The sequence below is a fragment of the Daldinia caldariorum genome (genome assembly GCF_022478825.1).
Source record: "Daldinia caldariorum strain CBS 122874 unplaced genomic scaffold F4812scaffold_1, whole genome shotgun sequence".
NCBI classification, from domain to species: domain Eukaryota; kingdom Fungi; phylum Ascomycota; class Sordariomycetes; order Xylariales; family Hypoxylaceae; genus Daldinia; species Daldinia caldariorum.
Genome location: NW_025953037.1, coordinates 3278386 through 3294866, shown reverse-complemented (window position 1 = coordinate 3294866; position 16481 = coordinate 3278386). Strand labels below are relative to the sequence as shown.

Genomic DNA, 16481 nt, shown 5'->3' with positions numbered 1-16481 from the left:
ATGATGAAATTAGTAGCAAATAACAGGTACTATTACAGGTCTTCCCCCCAACATAGTAAACTTGTAGACATAGCAACCTCTAGGTAGGTAGGTAATATTTACCCTGTATTCTGTTTACCTTACGTACTTTGTACGCACAAAGTAAATAACCATGGTACAAACCTGTCACTCCTCTAGCACATAACTATTCGTATATTCGTATATTCGTACTACTCTCCAAGATAGAATTTAGTCACAGTCGTATTTACCGACACCTCATCTACGGCAAATTTAATACTTTCTGATACCGGCGATGTTATAGATTGATTATCTAGCAGCAGTTCCTAAAGTACCTAAGGTAACTAGCTAAACTGCTAAAGAATCAAGCCATAGCTTAAAGCAAGCTAGGTTAGCAAAAATACGCTTGTCAGGCTATCGGCGACGTGAATCTATAAAATACCGCAATACACAAAGCTTGATCCTCCATTCACAAAACTAAACTTCCCCTGTCCAATACACCTAATGTAATAATAATCCTCATCCTTGCTAGAAAACAATCGATTCATTCTGACGCAAAGCTAACTATCCGAGCCCATCACCTGTAACAATTAACGTGGCTGGATTCTGAGTCCAAACAAGAACGCATTTACCTAGCCATAGCAACAACCCCTTGATATGGCTTTCTCTTTTTTGACCAAGTCAACCTTTGCCGCAGAGTAATACAACGCCCAACACCGCTTGGTATAATATAACCAAGGCTTCCGTTTCAGTCCTTTACTGCACCGAAAATGTTGTACCGAAATGTACTGAAATGTACCGAAATGTACCGAATTCCTGCCGTCCGAAACCGCAAATGGGAAATGAGAAATGAGAAATACGAATAGAATAAGCTCAATCAGAAGACTTTCGCGGCTTAATCTGAAGACGAGTCAAAGTATCACTCAAAGCAGCCGACTAGGCACGCTGGCGTTTTGGCTCGTTCGGTCTGGCCAGCTCATCGCCCTCTCGCTTCTGTCCTTGTGCCGTAGCTCGGCTCTTAGAGCGGCGCCAGCCATCGAAAGGACTGCTACGCGATTTGGTGACTTTCAGGGGTGATACGTCGGCCTTCGCGTGGAATGTAGTACGTCGGGTTCGAACAGTGCTGGGAGGAGAGACAGGGGTACCGGGCTTCTTGGTGACCTTCGTAGTAGGGGTTGCCGGAACCTCAATCTCCTTCTCCTCTTCCTCAACATCCTTGTCAACATCCTTGAACACGTGATCCTCAATATCCGTAGCAGCCTCCTCATCATCTGTGGTCGGCTTGGCGACATTCTTGCCCTTAGTAGGGAAGAGGAGACGCGGTTTGATAGAGGAGCGAGTCAAGGGGCGTAGTCGCTCACGACTCTCAGCGCCGTTCAGCTCCGCTTCTCCGCTCTCACTTTCAGCTTCATCCGAATCCAGATCCTCAATGGCTGAAAACTTGCGGAAAATCCTCTTTCCTCGGCTATATATGAATATTTATTAGCTCATGTCAACTACAATGCGGGCAGGTTTGGGTTGATAATAGTATGATAACTTACAAGACGTAAATTATACCATCTTCTCGTTGGAGCACTTCGTCGAGTGGCTGTTTGCCCTCACCGGGGACGGAGATCAGTTTGCCTTGGCCTCGCTTCTTAGGAGACTTGGGGGGTTCAGCAGTAGCCGGTGCGGGGTGCTTCTCGTAGAAGGGATTGGCGGCAGTATCATCTGCCTCAGGAATGCGATCGCGCGTATCGGTGAAAATCTCGATGGGTTCGTTGACGTCTTCGGCAGTAAAGCTATCCAAGGTTAGGCCGGTATATTTCTTGGCCTTTCTTTTCTTAGGAGTTGCAATTGCATCAGTCTCCGAGAATAGACTGCGCGCAATCGCACGAACATTAGCCTTAGACTTCTCGTCCGGCTGTTTCTTGGGCGTCTTGGCCGGAGTAGGAAACATGGCTGCGGCTCGAGAAGTACTAGTGCTGGCCTTGGTTTTGTGCTGCGAAGAAATTCCAAGGGAATCGGCGGCGTTAGTGGCGCCTTCGAGAGTTAAAGCGCTAGAGGCGCGTCGTACAGAGTCCATGGCCGGCTGACGTTTCTTGAGAGACGAGTTGACAGGAGTAGTTGAAGCATCCGACGAAGTTTTTGTGGATGCGCGGGTACGGTGCTGAGGAGCGCGGGGAGAGGGAGTGCGCTGAGTTGAGCGCTGAGCCGAAATGCGAGCTGACTTTCGAGGAGAAAAAGGCTCCCAGGAATCATTGTAACCAAACTTGGGAGTGCCTGGAGTGTGCACGCGGCCGGGCGGTGAGGGTGTTGAGACGGAATAGGACGCCATTGTTGTTTGCTTTCTAGGCAGCGTCCTTTGAGCCTCAGTCAAATGATTAGAAGAAGTGCGCACAATAGGTGCGGGTTAGATATTGGGACTTGAAATATCGCAAAATCCTTTGACACATGGAGCGTCGGTATTCTCCAAGCCTTTTTTACGCGTTTGCTCAATTGAACAATGATTTAATTAAATGAAAAAGTGGGAGTCTGACTTTTAGTGCGAAGGGGGTAAAAGAAAACAGGGCCAAGGATGGGAGGAGTGAAGATTGTTAAAACAAGGGGCGATCGCGTCCTCTTTGCTTTTTTTCTTTTTTGGCTTGGCTGGGCTTGTAATCTTCGTTCTTGAACTTGCACTTGTTTTTGCAAAGCTGAATTAAAGTAAGATGTTGATTATGATGTTTTAGTAGCGATGAGTTACTGTGGCGGTAGACGGGGTAACAAGCCAAATAGACTCATAAGTCTAACGTCGCAGAGCGTAGAGAAACGCTGGTGCTGGTGGCTTGATGCCGTCAGAACGAAGTTGTAGTGGAATTTTGATCAAATTAGGGATATGGGTGGGTGGTGGTAGGTAGGATGTGAAAGAGGTATGAAAGTGGCTGGGCAGCTGAGAACTTTTTGGGGGGATACGGAATACCTAACCTCGAACTAGGTCTCAATCCGTGCGGCACCTACCTTACCTAAGGTACGAATCGTAGTTGCTGCCAAATTACAGTACGTGGGTACCTAACCCTTAGCTAAAGACCCATTTATTACCTAATGACATTCTACCAATAGGTAACCCCCCAGGTTGTTGATTTGGCACTAATTGTTACGAAGTACCTAATTCTACCGCTTAATTTATGCGTAACAACATGTACCTTTTACTGTCTGTACTGCAAATAGCACTGTACAAAACAAGGTAAAAGGTATGTACCTATGTACATAATCAGGTTTACCTTATCCGCGTTCCTTCTACGGTTGGTTTACCTAACGACGCGTTATGCGCACCTCACAACGCGTTGTAAAGTTTAGCATTAGCCCCACCACGAATTAGATGGTTAATACTAGTAGAGGTAGTATATCGATAAATGAGGCATCTAAGGGCAATTGGCCAATTTCAAGACCAACACACCTTACACCTCCACACTTTAAAACGCAAAACACTGCTGCACGACAACGCATGTCAACAAGAATTGTCGTTGTCTTGAGATACCTTAGACACCAACCGGGGGGTTAGCCTCAAGAAAATACCTAGGTACCTAGGTATTGCAAGCTACGTCACAGTTACCGAGTCAAGTCTGTATGTAAAGCACCATTGAAACCGATTTTGGAAAATTAATTGATAAAATTATTTTATTGGCGGCGCGTTTACCCCCCTGGATTTGCCTAGCTTAGCTCATTTACGACGGGATTTAGCTACCCCTCCACTCCGCCTAATCACCAATCGCAGTCATTGCGTTATCGTGTTGCAGTTTATCCTGTATCTTCATTATCTAAACATCACCTGCCTACATATTCTTTCTTTTTCAGCCATGTCTGACCACGAATCCGACTCTGAGGACCTCTTCGACTCGCCCTCTGCAAAGCCTATTTCCAGAGAACAACCGAGCCGACCTAAAACGCCTTCGAACCCTTCGAGTAATCGTTATGACGACCCGGACGAGGGCCGAGAGGCTAACCTGCGACGGGAATTAGAAGGTGTGAGAAATATCAATGAGTTGATCGAGGGCGTAATTGGAACCCTAGAACGGGCGAAGGGCAACATGCACGTATGATTTACCTATATTTATTTTTTTGCTCCTTACTTTATTCTTCATCCCTACCTTATTTATGCTTCAATATGACGACCGTGGCCACTACTACACCATCCCTAGCTACATCTAGCCTATCTACCTTCGCTATCTCTCTCTTCTCCCCCGCATGACGCAACTTAGCTAACTTAACCGTCCTATGCCCTTTAGACCGTCTCTAATACCGTCAACACCGCGTCCACGCTTCTCAACACCTGGACGCGCATCCTGTCCCAGACCGAGCACAACCAGCGCCTGATTCTAAACCCCTCCTGGAAAGGCGCGAGCCAGGACCTAGCTGAGGCGGAAGCTGAGGCCCAGCAGAAGGCGCGCGAGGCCGAGCGCCGCGCTGCCGAGGACGAGCGTCGTCGCGCGGAGGCTAGACGCCGCCAGGAAGAGGAGCAGCGCCAGCGCGAATCCGGCGCTAGTGCACGCAGCTCTACTACTAGCACCAGGGGAACAGTGCGCGGGACGAGAAGCAGTAGGGTTGGTAGTATCAGAGGCAGAACAACGACCACGGGGCGGAGCGCGTACTCCTCCGTATCGAGCCGGCCTACGTCCGCAGCAGACACGAGCTCGACGAGTACGGCTAGAGGTACGTCGGGGATTGGTCGAGGGTTCTTGAGAGGTAGATCAAGAGGGACGCGAGGCTATTAAAAGGGGGGTTGTATGGATGGATGGATGGATGGATGGACGGATATGATTGTAGGGCCTTCAAATGGGCTTGATTTGATGATTATGCCAACTGTCTACCTAACTTCAGGTATACATGAATGATGATGAACGGGGCACATATACATATATCCCAAAAACTACGCCTAGCAACCCAAATACCATACTATACACACGTTTTCATGCCATGCATACCGTTCCCGAACGCCAATTATTATTTCTTGTGTCCGGTAGGTAGTCTACTTTTTCTTGAAGAAATCGCTCATCTTCTTCATCCCCGCCGTATTTACCTTCTTGAGATCTCTGACGCCCTTGCTCTCGCCGGCCTTCTTCCGCTTCTCCTCCTCTTCCTTGCGCCGCTTCTTCTCGGCGCGGTCGGCCAGCTCCTCCTCGTCCAGCACGCGCTTTCTCGAGTAATCGCCCACGCTGCGCGCCGCGGCTAGTTCCTGCCGCAGCTTGCTGACCTCCTCGAGGTAATCGTCTAAGGGCGCGAAGTCGACCGGCGGGGGTTTTTGCTCCGTGAGCTTCGCCTGGAGCTGTGCGGCTTGTGGCGGGGCGAGGTAGCACGAGCAGATGAAGTGGAAGGCTGTGCGCAGGCGTTGTAGGGCTATGATTTCTGGAGAGGCGCCGAGTGAGGGCTTAAGTTCTGCTGTGGTGGTAGTTACCGACTCTTCGACGACCGAGGTAGCGGCCGTAGATACTTCCGATACGAGACTTGGAGCTGTCCCTGTAGATGTGGTGGAAGACTGGCTTTCAACAGACTCAGGTTTAGGGGTCGATGCCGTTGAAGTGGATGCAGGGGTCTCGGACTGTGTTTGTGTTTCCGTCTGGGAGACAGACAGTGTCGTCGTATTCTCTCTCTTCACACCCACAACTGGTGCTTCCAAAGCTTTAGTCACGAACTTCTCCTCCATGCTCTTCGGCAACGGTTGTTCGCTCATCTTTTGTGCTTTGCTCAGGACTTCAGTTAAGAGCTTATCTTCGTTAAAGCGGAACATGGTTTCGTCGCCTGCTTCCGCCGTGTCGCATATCGCGGCCATCCGCGACTCTAGCAACGTCCGGACGTTTCCCCATCGTAATATTTCAGATAGATGTGGAGACTTGTCGCGTATAGAATCGAGATGGTCGTCGCTAGATACGAACATTCGCTTTCCATCTTTGGTATTGGCAGATTGGTCGGCGAACGCGGGTAGAAGAAGGAACATCGGGTCGATAAGGGTTGCGACATATAGGTCAGCCCCTTTAGTGATATAAGCACCGAGTTCAGCACTATCTTCGCTATCTTCTCTTGTCTTCTCTTCCACTTTGCCCGTATTCCCGCATTCTATTAACCAACTTCTGGGCGTTGCCTTGGGCGCAGCGATTCTGGTGAATTCGTAGATACCGGTTTCGGGACATACTAGATACCTCGTCGGCTTCGCGTATCTTGGGTTTAATAGTGAGACTATTTTCGCGTCTTTTGTAGCGCTAGTAGGAAGTATGAAAAGCTTAGGTGGATTTGTAGATTCTGTAGGTAATGTGTATTTCGACTTGGTGTTGTTAGACGGTGTTGACTTTGAATCTGATGTCGTAGCGGTTGATGCGCTCGCCTTTGACCTTGTCGTCCTTGCCATGGCGCCGGTTTGTAAAATGTTCTTTTATAACTGGTGTTTTTAGAGCAATAATACCTAGCGTAATAAATTCTAAATTATCCAATTGGTCAAGCTTAATGGTCTTGGGTTAGGTAATTACCTACGGTAAGGTAGGTAAATTATGCTATCCAACCTATCTACGGGATATCAAGGGTATTTTCTTATGTAAGGTACCTGGATATATGTAACAATTGAAGGCTTTATTAAAGTACCGTGACAGTTTAGATAACCCCTGCTCGACGCGCTCCAATGCAAGAGTCGCGTGTTACTAAAGGGGAAAGAAAACGCGTCTCCACTATGCCAATCATCCGTTGTCATTTACGCTACCTAGATCTAGCCCACGCAGCCACGGTTGCCCGTCAGCCCTTGTACTTTAACAACTTTTAGTCACTTATCGATATTCAGGTACATCCATAACTTTCCCGCACTTGTAGCATGTATTTTGTATTCTTGTAATACTGAAACCCATTTTGCGAAACATCATCACCTATCCAATACGGACTTTTTTATTTTATTTTTTGCTTTTACAAAATAAAAAAAAGATCACTTCAAGTTTCAACTTCAACGAACGTATTGATTTTCGCGGCGGTGTAGAATTGCATTCTTAGCTCGACGTACAACGAAAAAAACAACTTGCTTTCATCCCGAACGATTGGCCAACGCATCTCTTCTAGGTATTATTTGTTCCTTGATAAGAACTAGGTAACGCCAGCAAAGACGAACGGACCCCTGCAGATTTCGAGTGGAGGGGACGCAACTTCATAACTTCTACCGCTACTGGGCAAACACGGTTGGCTGGAAAAAGGGCGAATTATGATTACGATGTTTTGCTAGTATAATAAACTGATGGCGCCGACATCATCGTATTATTCTTGCAAACCACGTTAAAACTGTATAGCACAAAATGGCAGGACCCGGCTTAGACTCCGAGACTCAATGGCCCCCGCGGTCCCCACACGATGTTCTTCTTAGCACACCAAAGGGACGCGAAAAGCTTCGTCGCATGGCCGAGAGATCACCACCCTCACCAACTTCGGGCAAGACGAACCGACGGGCACCCGCGCTGACTGCTCGGTCAGGAAACTCTTTCCGCAACGGTACACAAGATCTCGGAATAGATCTGGAGGGAAATGAAGACGACGAAGATGAGGAGGACGAGGAGATGCTACAATTGAAACTACAAGCGATTCAGGCGAAACTCAAGTTGAAGAAATTACAAAGCGCTAAGGCGAAGAAGGCCCTGGGAGAAAGCACAACAACGCGGCCTGAATCCGCAGCTATACCAGATGTTCCCATTGCTAGTAGAGCCCGCTCCCGAGCGGATTCCTTGCGCTCTGTCACAAACACACGGCCACAGTCGCAAATGGAAATACAAGTTCCTGCGTCTCCGGTTAGGAGAGCACAAACGGCGCAAAACGATAACTCCCCTAGCAGGGTACGTCTTGGCATCGACAAGGGGATCAAGGCGAAGGATATATCGCTGAAAAGAGCCCCAAGCTTTAAGAGGACTACTGAGAACCAGAGTGGAACGCAGGGGGTTTATTTTCGAAGAACGAATACACCTGCTCCCGGCGGTGCCGAGTCATCCACGAGACAGGAGCGGCCAATGACTTTCAGCGAGAGACTAGCTGCGGCTAGGTCAGAAGAGTCAAGCCGACAAGAGAGGCGAGAGAGGATACAACAGTCAAGGACTAGCGCCTTTGAACTGGGCAGGCAAGAGATGGAACAGTTAAAAAGCAATGCGAGGGAGATACCCGACATTCCATTACAGCCCGAACAGTTTAGTCGTGAGGAAGTCCTAGCCGGTGGTCGAATTAGACGTAGTAATACAGTGTCGAGCCTGAGACGACCGACGCTAGATGAGAATCGCCCTGGGACCAGCTCAGGGGCGGCAGCGGAATTTCAAGCATACCCTGAAGAAGTACCGGAAGAGGATGCCTCTGGATTTGAGCCATACTCAAGCGTCCACCTATCGAAGCGGGTAATACCACATACCACTCTTACGCGGAATCTATCGGGCAAGAAGACGTACGGCATAAAAGACATATTAAAACACGTGAAGGCGCCAGACTTTCAGCTTCCGGAGATCGAACAGGACATAGTAGTCTTCGGTATCCTAGCTTCCAAGTCCGACCCCCGTTCGCATAAAACGCCAAACAATAACTTGAAAGAAAAAGTAGAATCTGACCCGGCGAGGGGGAAGTACATGGTTCTACAACTTGTGGATCTACAATGGGAACTTGAGCTCTTCCTCTTTAATTCTGGCTTTGATCGATATTGGAAATTGGTTCCGGGTACCCTTCTCGCCATCTTGAACCCAAACATCATGCCGCCGCCGCCAGGCCGCACCGACACAGGGCGCTTCAGTCTGGTAATCAACAGTGGTGAAGATACGATTTTGGAGATAGGCATAGCACGAGATCTTGGGTTCTGCAAGAGTATTAAGAAGGATGGGGAATATTGTAATAGTTGGGTTAACCGAAAGCGCACCGAATTCTGCGACTTTCACATGAACATGGGCTTAGCCAAGTACAGACAAGCCCGACAAGATGTGAACGCATTCAACACTGGACTGGGCCCCCAAAAAGATGATGGAGATGGTAGAAGATATCGAAAATCGTACCGCCTCCAGGACTGGGAGCAGCACTCCAACGACCCCAGGCAAAGGACGAGGGGTAATTTCGACAGAAGCACCCAAAGCCAGTGGTTTATCTCTAAGCCGAGCGCTGCCAGTATGCTCGATAACGAGATATTAGGCGGGCAAGTCGCCGATCGTGCGGAGCGCAGCGAAGCCTTGAGAAGACGCCTCGCTACCCAGGAAAAAGAGCGGGACATCATGAAGAAGCTAGGCAAGGTAGGGTCCGGCGCCGGTAAAGAGTACATGCAAAGAGGCGGCGGCACCCAACGCTCTGTTTCAGGTTCAGGCATATTATTCGCAACCTCGTCGACACAAGGTATGGGAGACGAGCCCAGGCAGGACCTCGACGCCAGGTCTCTCGGCCTAGTCCGGGAGAAGGGACAAGAACCCAAGATGCACCTAAGCCCCGTAAAGCGCAAGCGCAGCGAGGGCGTACGACCGTCCTCCAGCTCCGCGGCGCTCGCCGCCAGCAGCAAGTCCGGACTCGGCTGGGGCGGTGGCCTGAAGGAGAAACTTACCCGGATGAGGGAGGGCGAGAAGCTACGGCCCGCGCTAAACCTCAACTCGAGCAACGAGGGCATCGGGAATGCAGGCGACGACGTTAGTAGCGTCAGCGCCGGTCCCAGCAGCTCTGCCTCTGCCTCCGCCTCCGCCTCCCGGTCTCCGGCTCGGAAGAAGACGCGCTTCGTCACCGAAAAGGGTATTCGCGAGGCGGGCCGCGAGAGCCTCGGCGCGGAACTTGCGCCGGGATCTTCTGCTGCTGCTGCGGCCGCCGCCGCTGCAGGCGTGTTTAACACGCGCGCTGCTACGCCCGCGTATAGGTCTAGGGATTTTGCTACTAGTAGTAGGAGTAGTAGAGCGCGGCCCGGGAAGATGGTCATCCTAGATGACGACGACGATGATGACGAGCTGGAAATTCTGCGGTAGCGAGAGGAGAAGAAGGGGACGTGGGGCACTAGGTACTACATAGTATGGGAAAGCGAGGACAGGATATTTGCATACCCATACCCACGAGAGATGAGAGAAAAATCGGCAAGGCATAAATTATTTCGTCATTACCTTAGGTACCTTAGATACCTACCTACCTACGTAGTTCATTTTCCTCTGCATCGGGCGTGATAACATCGGGGCAAACAAACCAAAAAAGCAAGCAGAATCGGCATATCTCTAGAGACCTAACGAAGACGGCGCGTTTACGGATGGGAGTACCTAAGTGGACACATGGGGTAAAACCGGACACGGGATGCATTTATATTTGGGTTGAATCGAACCGAATCGAATTGGATGACGATTGTTATTATTATTATTATTATTGTAGCGAAGGGCGAATTGGGTGTGGTGGTTTGGTTATTTGGTTATTGGACGAAGCTTGTTTATATTTGGATTGGACTCTTCTCTACTACCAAAGCATGAGACTTGGTTCGGGTTCATTCGATTAAAAATCGTATATATTTGTTATGTCATGTGTTTTCTTCCTTCTTCATGGTTCTATTGATTGCCCAGCTATTATTGTTTCCCCAAATGTCCTCTTGGGGAAATGAACCCCTGAATAGGTACCTTACCAAACAAGAGTCTATAAGTTAAAGTCAAACAGGTAGTGAGAGATCAGCCGCCTCGGATTCCCCTTGCTAACGAGGTACCTAGTGAGATTCCCAGCACTGGCATCAACACACCTCAAGGTACATCTCCTATGGGAGCAAGTCCGTCCGCAAGCCATCTCACCACGACGAACACCAAAACTTGATTAGACAGACATCAAGCTCCCATCTTCGTTTATTTCCTACCTACTCAAAAATACGTACGTATACCTTAGGTACCTGTTATATATAGGTATATATACTCGAACCAAGCGAACAGCAACGGTCCAAAGTAAACGTCTACTACCATGCATGTAGAAACAATCAATCATAAGACTCGAAAAGTCTCGTGTGGATGTTGTGGGTACCTAAGTAAATCTTATGTACTAAGTCTACAACGAATCGAAGCAACAAATTTGATTCGAAGCGGTGAAGACGAGGCCAGAAAGGAACGGACCGGAAAGAAGAACCATAAGAAACCGACTTGGGACATATCTTCAAAGGGGAAAGATTTGTCGCATTCTACGATTTTTCTGAAAATTTCCGCACCTCCTTTCCTTCTTTTTTTTTTCTTGTTACTGCTGCTTTTTTATCATTCTTTTTTTACGTTGCTGTAGTATCCCCTCTTGTTCCAACTTTACTCCGCACCGCCTCTCCTCAGCTGAAAAGGAAATGTGGACCGAATTGGAAAAGAACGAAATACGACAGGCTCGCATACTGTCTCACTGGAAATGTTTGAGCGATACTAACATTCTGTCACCTCATCTCTGGTTTCTTCGACCTTTTGAACTTGGTCCCCTGACGGTTCCTTCTCGATGGTCTCTTCTAATATGGATTCGCCAGCGGTGTTAGTAGCGAGAGTCTTGGTCTCTTCTGTAGTTTCTGTTGTCTTCGATTCGTTCTTGGATTCATCCTTCGGCTCGTTCTTTGGTTCACTTTCTGTTTCGCTCGGCTTCAAATCTGCAGGCTTGTCTTCCGCAGCAGGCTTGTCTTCCGTCTTGGCTTCCGGTTCGTCTTGTTTGTCCTGCTCCGAAGGCGCCTGTGGTTGAGCCTCTTTGGGCTCTTCATTTTCGGCCCCGTTAAGGCTGCTTTTTGTTTCTGAAAGCTCTCCTAAGCCGTCCACTATCATGGTACCTTCCTCGTCTATACTCCATAGGGTACGAGTAATAGAAAAGCTAAGAGTGGGTTGATTGTTAGAGACAGGTGGAGGGCCAGATTCTACACCATTCGCGGTGGCAGCTTTGGTTGGAGCTCGTCGTTGGGGACCCCTGGCGCGACCCTTTCTCGCGTCAGATAACGGTACCTTCTCCTTCTCCTCGGCTGGTTCTTGCGTAGCAGGATCTTCCTTCTTGGGTGCTTGCGGACCTAATCGTAAACGGTTGTTAAGATCAGACATAAATCCTGCCTGCAGAGCAGCGATTTTCCCTCCAGCTGGTCTCGCAGGTATCGTAGGTTTGGGCTTTGCTGTTGGCTCCGGTCCCTTAGACTCTGAGGCGGGTTTCGAAGGCCGAGCGGGGATTTGAGGTTTCGGGCGATCAGGAATTGTAGGCTTTGAGGTAGAATCGTCACCCGATTCTTGCCTCTTAGGGCGCGAAGGTATTGTAGGCTTCTGAGTTTGTTCGACAGGAGACTTCTCTACGTCGTCATCCCGTGACTCCTCTGTAGTCTCAGGAGTGGAAACAGTTGCAGTGTATTGCAAAGAATCAGGTGTGTCCTCCCAGACATCCCTACTGGGAAACCTGTGAGTGGACACATTTGGACGGCTGTGGATCTCCTTGTTCAAGTGCGGCTGGCTTCCGACCCATGATGGGGGCTTCTGTTGGCGGTACAAAAAGCTGTCGGGGGTGACGGCTTCTTTTTCAGCTAGCTCCTCTTGTCTTCGTGCAAAGGCTTGAGCGGGAGTTTCACCATCCCGTAGAGGCACGTCTAAGCCTGAGGTTTGCTCTTTCTGGGCCTCTAATAACTCTGGCGTTGAAACTTCCGCGGTAGAATGGACACTGTTAGGTGCATCTTCCCAGATATCAGCGCTAGGGAATCTATGATGGTGCTCCCTTAGCTTCTCGGCCTGGGTCTTGGGTTTCTTGCCGCTCTTTTCATCTTCCGGGAACAATGGCTCATACTCTTCGACGTCCTCTAGAGGGGTCAAATGAATCTCTGGCAGCGGCGGGCTATAAATGCTTGCAGGTCTACTTGTAGGGCGACTCTTCGGCTCCTCCATCTCATATGCACTGCCGTGTCGCTCCGACGGGGGCTCTACAGCGGGTTGCAATTGATAAGGAGAGGGATCCTTAGCTACTTCGTCAGGTGCTAAAATTGGCTGGGTGCGCATTTCCTCGGCACCTTCGCCCTCGGCGGACTTTTCATCGCCGAATTTAACATAGCCCCTATATCGATCTGGCTCATCTACGTGAATAATGTCGTCATTGCCAGCAGTACCATTGTTCTCTTCTTTCAAGACCGATGCGAGGTTCGAATCGTGCTTGGGAGCTGTAGATGGCGGTCGAGGGGACGACATTCGCGACGTATATTCATCTGCTGCTCGATAACCTACTTGCTCACTAGGAGTTCCAACATATTCGGTAGATGTACCTATAATAAACGGTTAGAATTACTCCCAAGTTTGTTTGGCGGTATAAATTACCAAAACCAGCTCCACGGCTAGCTGTATCCCGAACGATCTTGTTAAGATCCTCACTGCTCATTGAGTAGTCGTGGACACGGTCGTGAAGATGGTTATAGCGCTCCTTCTGCAGGACGTCGGGATGCTTCTCATAGTATGCTTTCTCGAGCTTGTCATTTGATGCCACGCCATGTCCGTGGAGACCATAGACATCGGACGGAAGGTCACCGAAACCACCTCGGGAGCTCGTCTTCCTTGAATGGTTTCGAGCAGGTCTTATTCCGTCGGTACTCGCCGTTCTCGGGGCTGGAGTAGGCGAAGGTGCCTGAACATCGCCTGCATGAGCTAACATGGGAACACGCTGTCCAATTTCAGGAATGCCACCATTCTCATCCTCGACAAAAATTTCACTCTGATGGGAAAGCTGACTTGTAGTGCTCGCCTTCTTCTTCAGGCTACGTCCCGAATGAGCCTGGTCCTCGAATGAAGGACGACCGATACCAAAAGCTGCAGCTCTGTCGGAGTCGGTACGAGTTACGGCAGCAACCCGCTGTTTAGCGCTCTGGGCGGGCATCGTCGGCTTCGGTGCGTGCAGTTTGATATCGGCGCCAACAGTGCGTGTCTGTTCAGGAGAAGTAGACGAACGGCGGCTCTCCTCAGGAGAAGAGCTTAACTCCTCAAGAGCTGCGGCGTATTCCCGACCCTCCTCACCAATATTGGGCATCTCAACGCTTACGGGACGCTCCAGTTGCTCACCAAGATGAGTCTGGCTATGTCGAGTGGCACCGTTGCCCTTCGGTGGGAAGGGGCTCTCGTTTAAGGGTGAGGGTGCGAACCGGTCCGGGTTGGGAGAAACCGAACGATTGAAACGTCGAGTAGGACGCGGGGGGATCGCAGGCACAGTTGGAGCATTGTCTTTATCTTGGGTCCTCGCAGGGCGAGGGGGGATAGCTGGAGCTGACTGCATCGTGGCAGCAGACATAACTTATAGGGGAGGGAAAGCACAGTGGTTAGCTTATATGCTCGAAGCAGTTCAAATTCGATTGCGGTCGACAATAAAAAGACCTAAGAGAATACGAATAAAAAGAAAAATCAGCAAAATCAACAAATTAAGCAAAGAGGAAGGAATGAGTGAGTAAGTGAGTGATATTTGATTTTGCAATGCCTGAAATTCTGTGAGGAACAAACGAGAATCGAGACTCGAGGATAGCCCATGAATGAATGACATGTTAAAGTATCCACAATCCACTCAATTCTTTAGGAGGTAGGTATCCGAGAATCCACCACTCACCACGGCTCACCACCGAATGGTTTCTTGTGGGTTTAGGGGCTGTAGAGTCCTAATTAATACGTACCGCATATATACCAATAGGGTTTTTTCTAATGCTGTGGTATTGTGGTATGGGACCCTCAAGCTAATATCGCAAGCGATTTACCACTTGTTTTTAAAACGGAACAGTTCGAGGAAAGCTCGCAAAGAACGGGTAACTATCGGTCAGGTACACACTAAGGGCGAGACCAAATTCCAATTTTTACGCTTGCCTAATCGTTTACGCGTTAGATCCAGTTTCCCTGACGTATCATGCGGTGAAGAGATAAAAAAAGATATTTGTTTAAGTGAAGATAAGAGGCTCTAGTGATAAGCTAAGGGTAAGGTAGGATATGTATCTGTTGTATATATGTGGAGGTACGTAGAATAGAGTTAGGTTTAGGTATTTTTAGGTATGTTAGATGGTATGTAAGAGAGAGGAGAACGGAAACGGACCAGGCAATGCTGCCACGTTTTTTTTCTCTCTTCCTGTTAGAGTGCCATTGGAATGTAAATCTCGAGTTTTTAGTCTCCTCTGGACTTGAAAATTGGGCAATGTGTGTTTTAAGATGGCTTGTTAATTACAGCCACCCCTTTCTCGACGAGACCAGTTGGGGAAGAAGGAGGGCCTTAAAAAAAAGGGCTCCTGTCGCCAACAAAGAAGGTGGGATAAGATTCCAAGACGATGGAGGGGCTAAAAAAGCTCGGTACAGGGTCACTTACAAAGTTTGCAGGTTGATTGGTGGGCAAGCGATGTATGTCAGACTTGGCCAGGTCAGCAACGTTAAATCGATCTCGATTGGTATTGACAATTACTTTAATGTCGATTGGTACGTCTAGCGCTTGTTTGCTGTCAGGTGGTTATGCTCGTTACAGTCGTTGGTGATGAAGCCTTTGCGCTTCTAAGACGTTAAAAAAACAGGAGACGTCGCTTTTTGGGGGGGGAGGGGAGAGTTCGAATAAAAGTAAAAACTTTTTCAAAACCGATGATGTAAAAGGTCGATCGGATTTTAGCCGTGATCAGAATTATAGCACGCGGTTACTGATTGCGTAAAGAAGTAACTTAAGAGAAATAGGTAATAGTAATAGTAATTGAAATATGTAGTATGTAGTTTCGTTCTTCGTAGAAGACAAAGAGGTTTTCTGTTTTTGAATAGTGAATAGTTGATACCTCTGGTAGTACCTAAGCCTAGGTGGTTTGTATGCAGTATGTGTAAGTCAACATAAACGAGTCTCAAATTCGTAACTAGGATCACGATCATAAAACCGGAGAGGAACTCGTATGACTTTTTATACTCGCCCACCCTTGACAACCCTGGAAAAGGTTAAGACGGCAGTTCTCATACGGTTAATTAGTAACATCAGCTTGCATCAGACAGTACCTGAATCCGAAGAACTTGTTGGCGATGTCATCGTTCTCGAACAAGGATTTCGGTTGTTAAGAGAGAAAAAAATAATACTAACAAATCCAGTAAATTTGAATTCGAATGCGGGCACCTTCCCTTGAGTCTACCTCTGTCCGATGTACCCCGCATGTACTACGTTTTCTTACGAGTCACAAGCTCTTTACGGGCAACAACGAATCGGCAATGAGGGGTACGGTTGGGGTACGGTTTAACACACAGCTGCGACTTGCTTCACCACCCATCCCCTTTGCGCCTGCAGGCGGTCTGAAGCTTCCATCCGACCAATCGCAACCGCGTAATAGGCTCTTCAATGGGTATTGTACAACTATAACCCCTCAAGTTTCAACGAATTCATTTAGCGCGGATGGGCTGATGGGTCAGGATGGGGTTTGATGCAAGTGATACACAAAATGCAGCCATACATAGTACAGTATAAAGATACAACCTTTTCACATCCATAAGTGTAAGTCAGGTCTCCCCCCCCTTTTTTTCGAAGATCGTATATGTAATCAGACCAGATGTTATCAAAGTTGTAGAACTTCATTGCTTAGGTAC

The 16481-nt window shown here is 48.6% G+C and overlaps 5 protein-coding genes across 5 annotated transcripts; 2 read left to right on the top strand and 3 right to left on the bottom strand.

Moving 5' to 3' along the window:
• Positions 1 to 284: 284 nt before the first annotated feature.
• F4812DRAFT_411414 (uncharacterized protein) lies at positions 285 to 2890 on the bottom strand. Its single transcript, XM_047932618.1, has 2 exons — positions 1539 to 2890; positions 285 to 1462 (listed from the first exon to the last, which is right to left on the bottom strand). The coding sequence occupies exons 1-2, from the start codon at positions 2312 to 2314 to the stop codon at positions 934 to 936; spliced, it is 1305 nt and encodes a 434-aa protein (XP_047795377.1). The 5' UTR covers positions 2315 to 2890; the 3' UTR covers positions 285 to 933.
• Positions 2891 to 3668: 778 nt separating this feature from the next.
• Positions 3669 to 4857, top strand: F4812DRAFT_37498 (uncharacterized protein). Its single transcript, XM_047931982.1, has 2 exons — positions 3669 to 4052; positions 4245 to 4857. Exons 1-2 carry the CDS (start codon positions 3816 to 3818, stop codon positions 4728 to 4730), a joined length of 723 nt encoding a protein of 240 aa, XP_047795376.1. The 5' UTR covers positions 3669 to 3815; the 3' UTR covers positions 4731 to 4857.
• Positions 4522 to 6585, bottom strand: F4812DRAFT_37513 (ribonuclease H2, subunit B). The gene has a single exon (XM_047931983.1). It carries the CDS (start codon positions 6356 to 6358, stop codon positions 4985 to 4987), a length of 1374 nt encoding a protein of 457 aa, XP_047795375.1. The 5' UTR covers positions 6359 to 6585; the 3' UTR covers positions 4522 to 4984.
• A 179-nt stretch (positions 6586 to 6764) lies between these two features.
• On the top strand, positions 6765 to 10442 carry F4812DRAFT_411406 (uncharacterized protein). The gene has a single exon (XM_047932617.1). The coding sequence runs from the start codon at positions 7281 to 7283 to the stop codon at positions 9939 to 9941; it is 2661 nt and encodes an 886-aa protein (XP_047795374.1). The 5' UTR covers positions 6765 to 7280; the 3' UTR covers positions 9942 to 10442.
• Positions 10443 to 11272: 830 nt separating this feature from the next.
• F4812DRAFT_37381 (altered inheritance of mitochondria protein 21) lies at positions 11273 to 14733 on the bottom strand. The gene is made up of 3 exons (XM_047931965.1): positions 14567 to 14733; positions 13233 to 14276; positions 11273 to 13180 (listed from the first exon to the last, which is right to left on the bottom strand). Exons 2-3 carry the CDS (start codon positions 14191 to 14193, stop codon positions 11337 to 11339), a joined length of 2805 nt encoding a protein of 934 aa, XP_047795373.1. The 5' UTR covers positions 14194 to 14276; positions 14567 to 14733; the 3' UTR covers positions 11273 to 11336.
• Positions 14734 to 16481: the final 1748 nt, after the last annotated feature.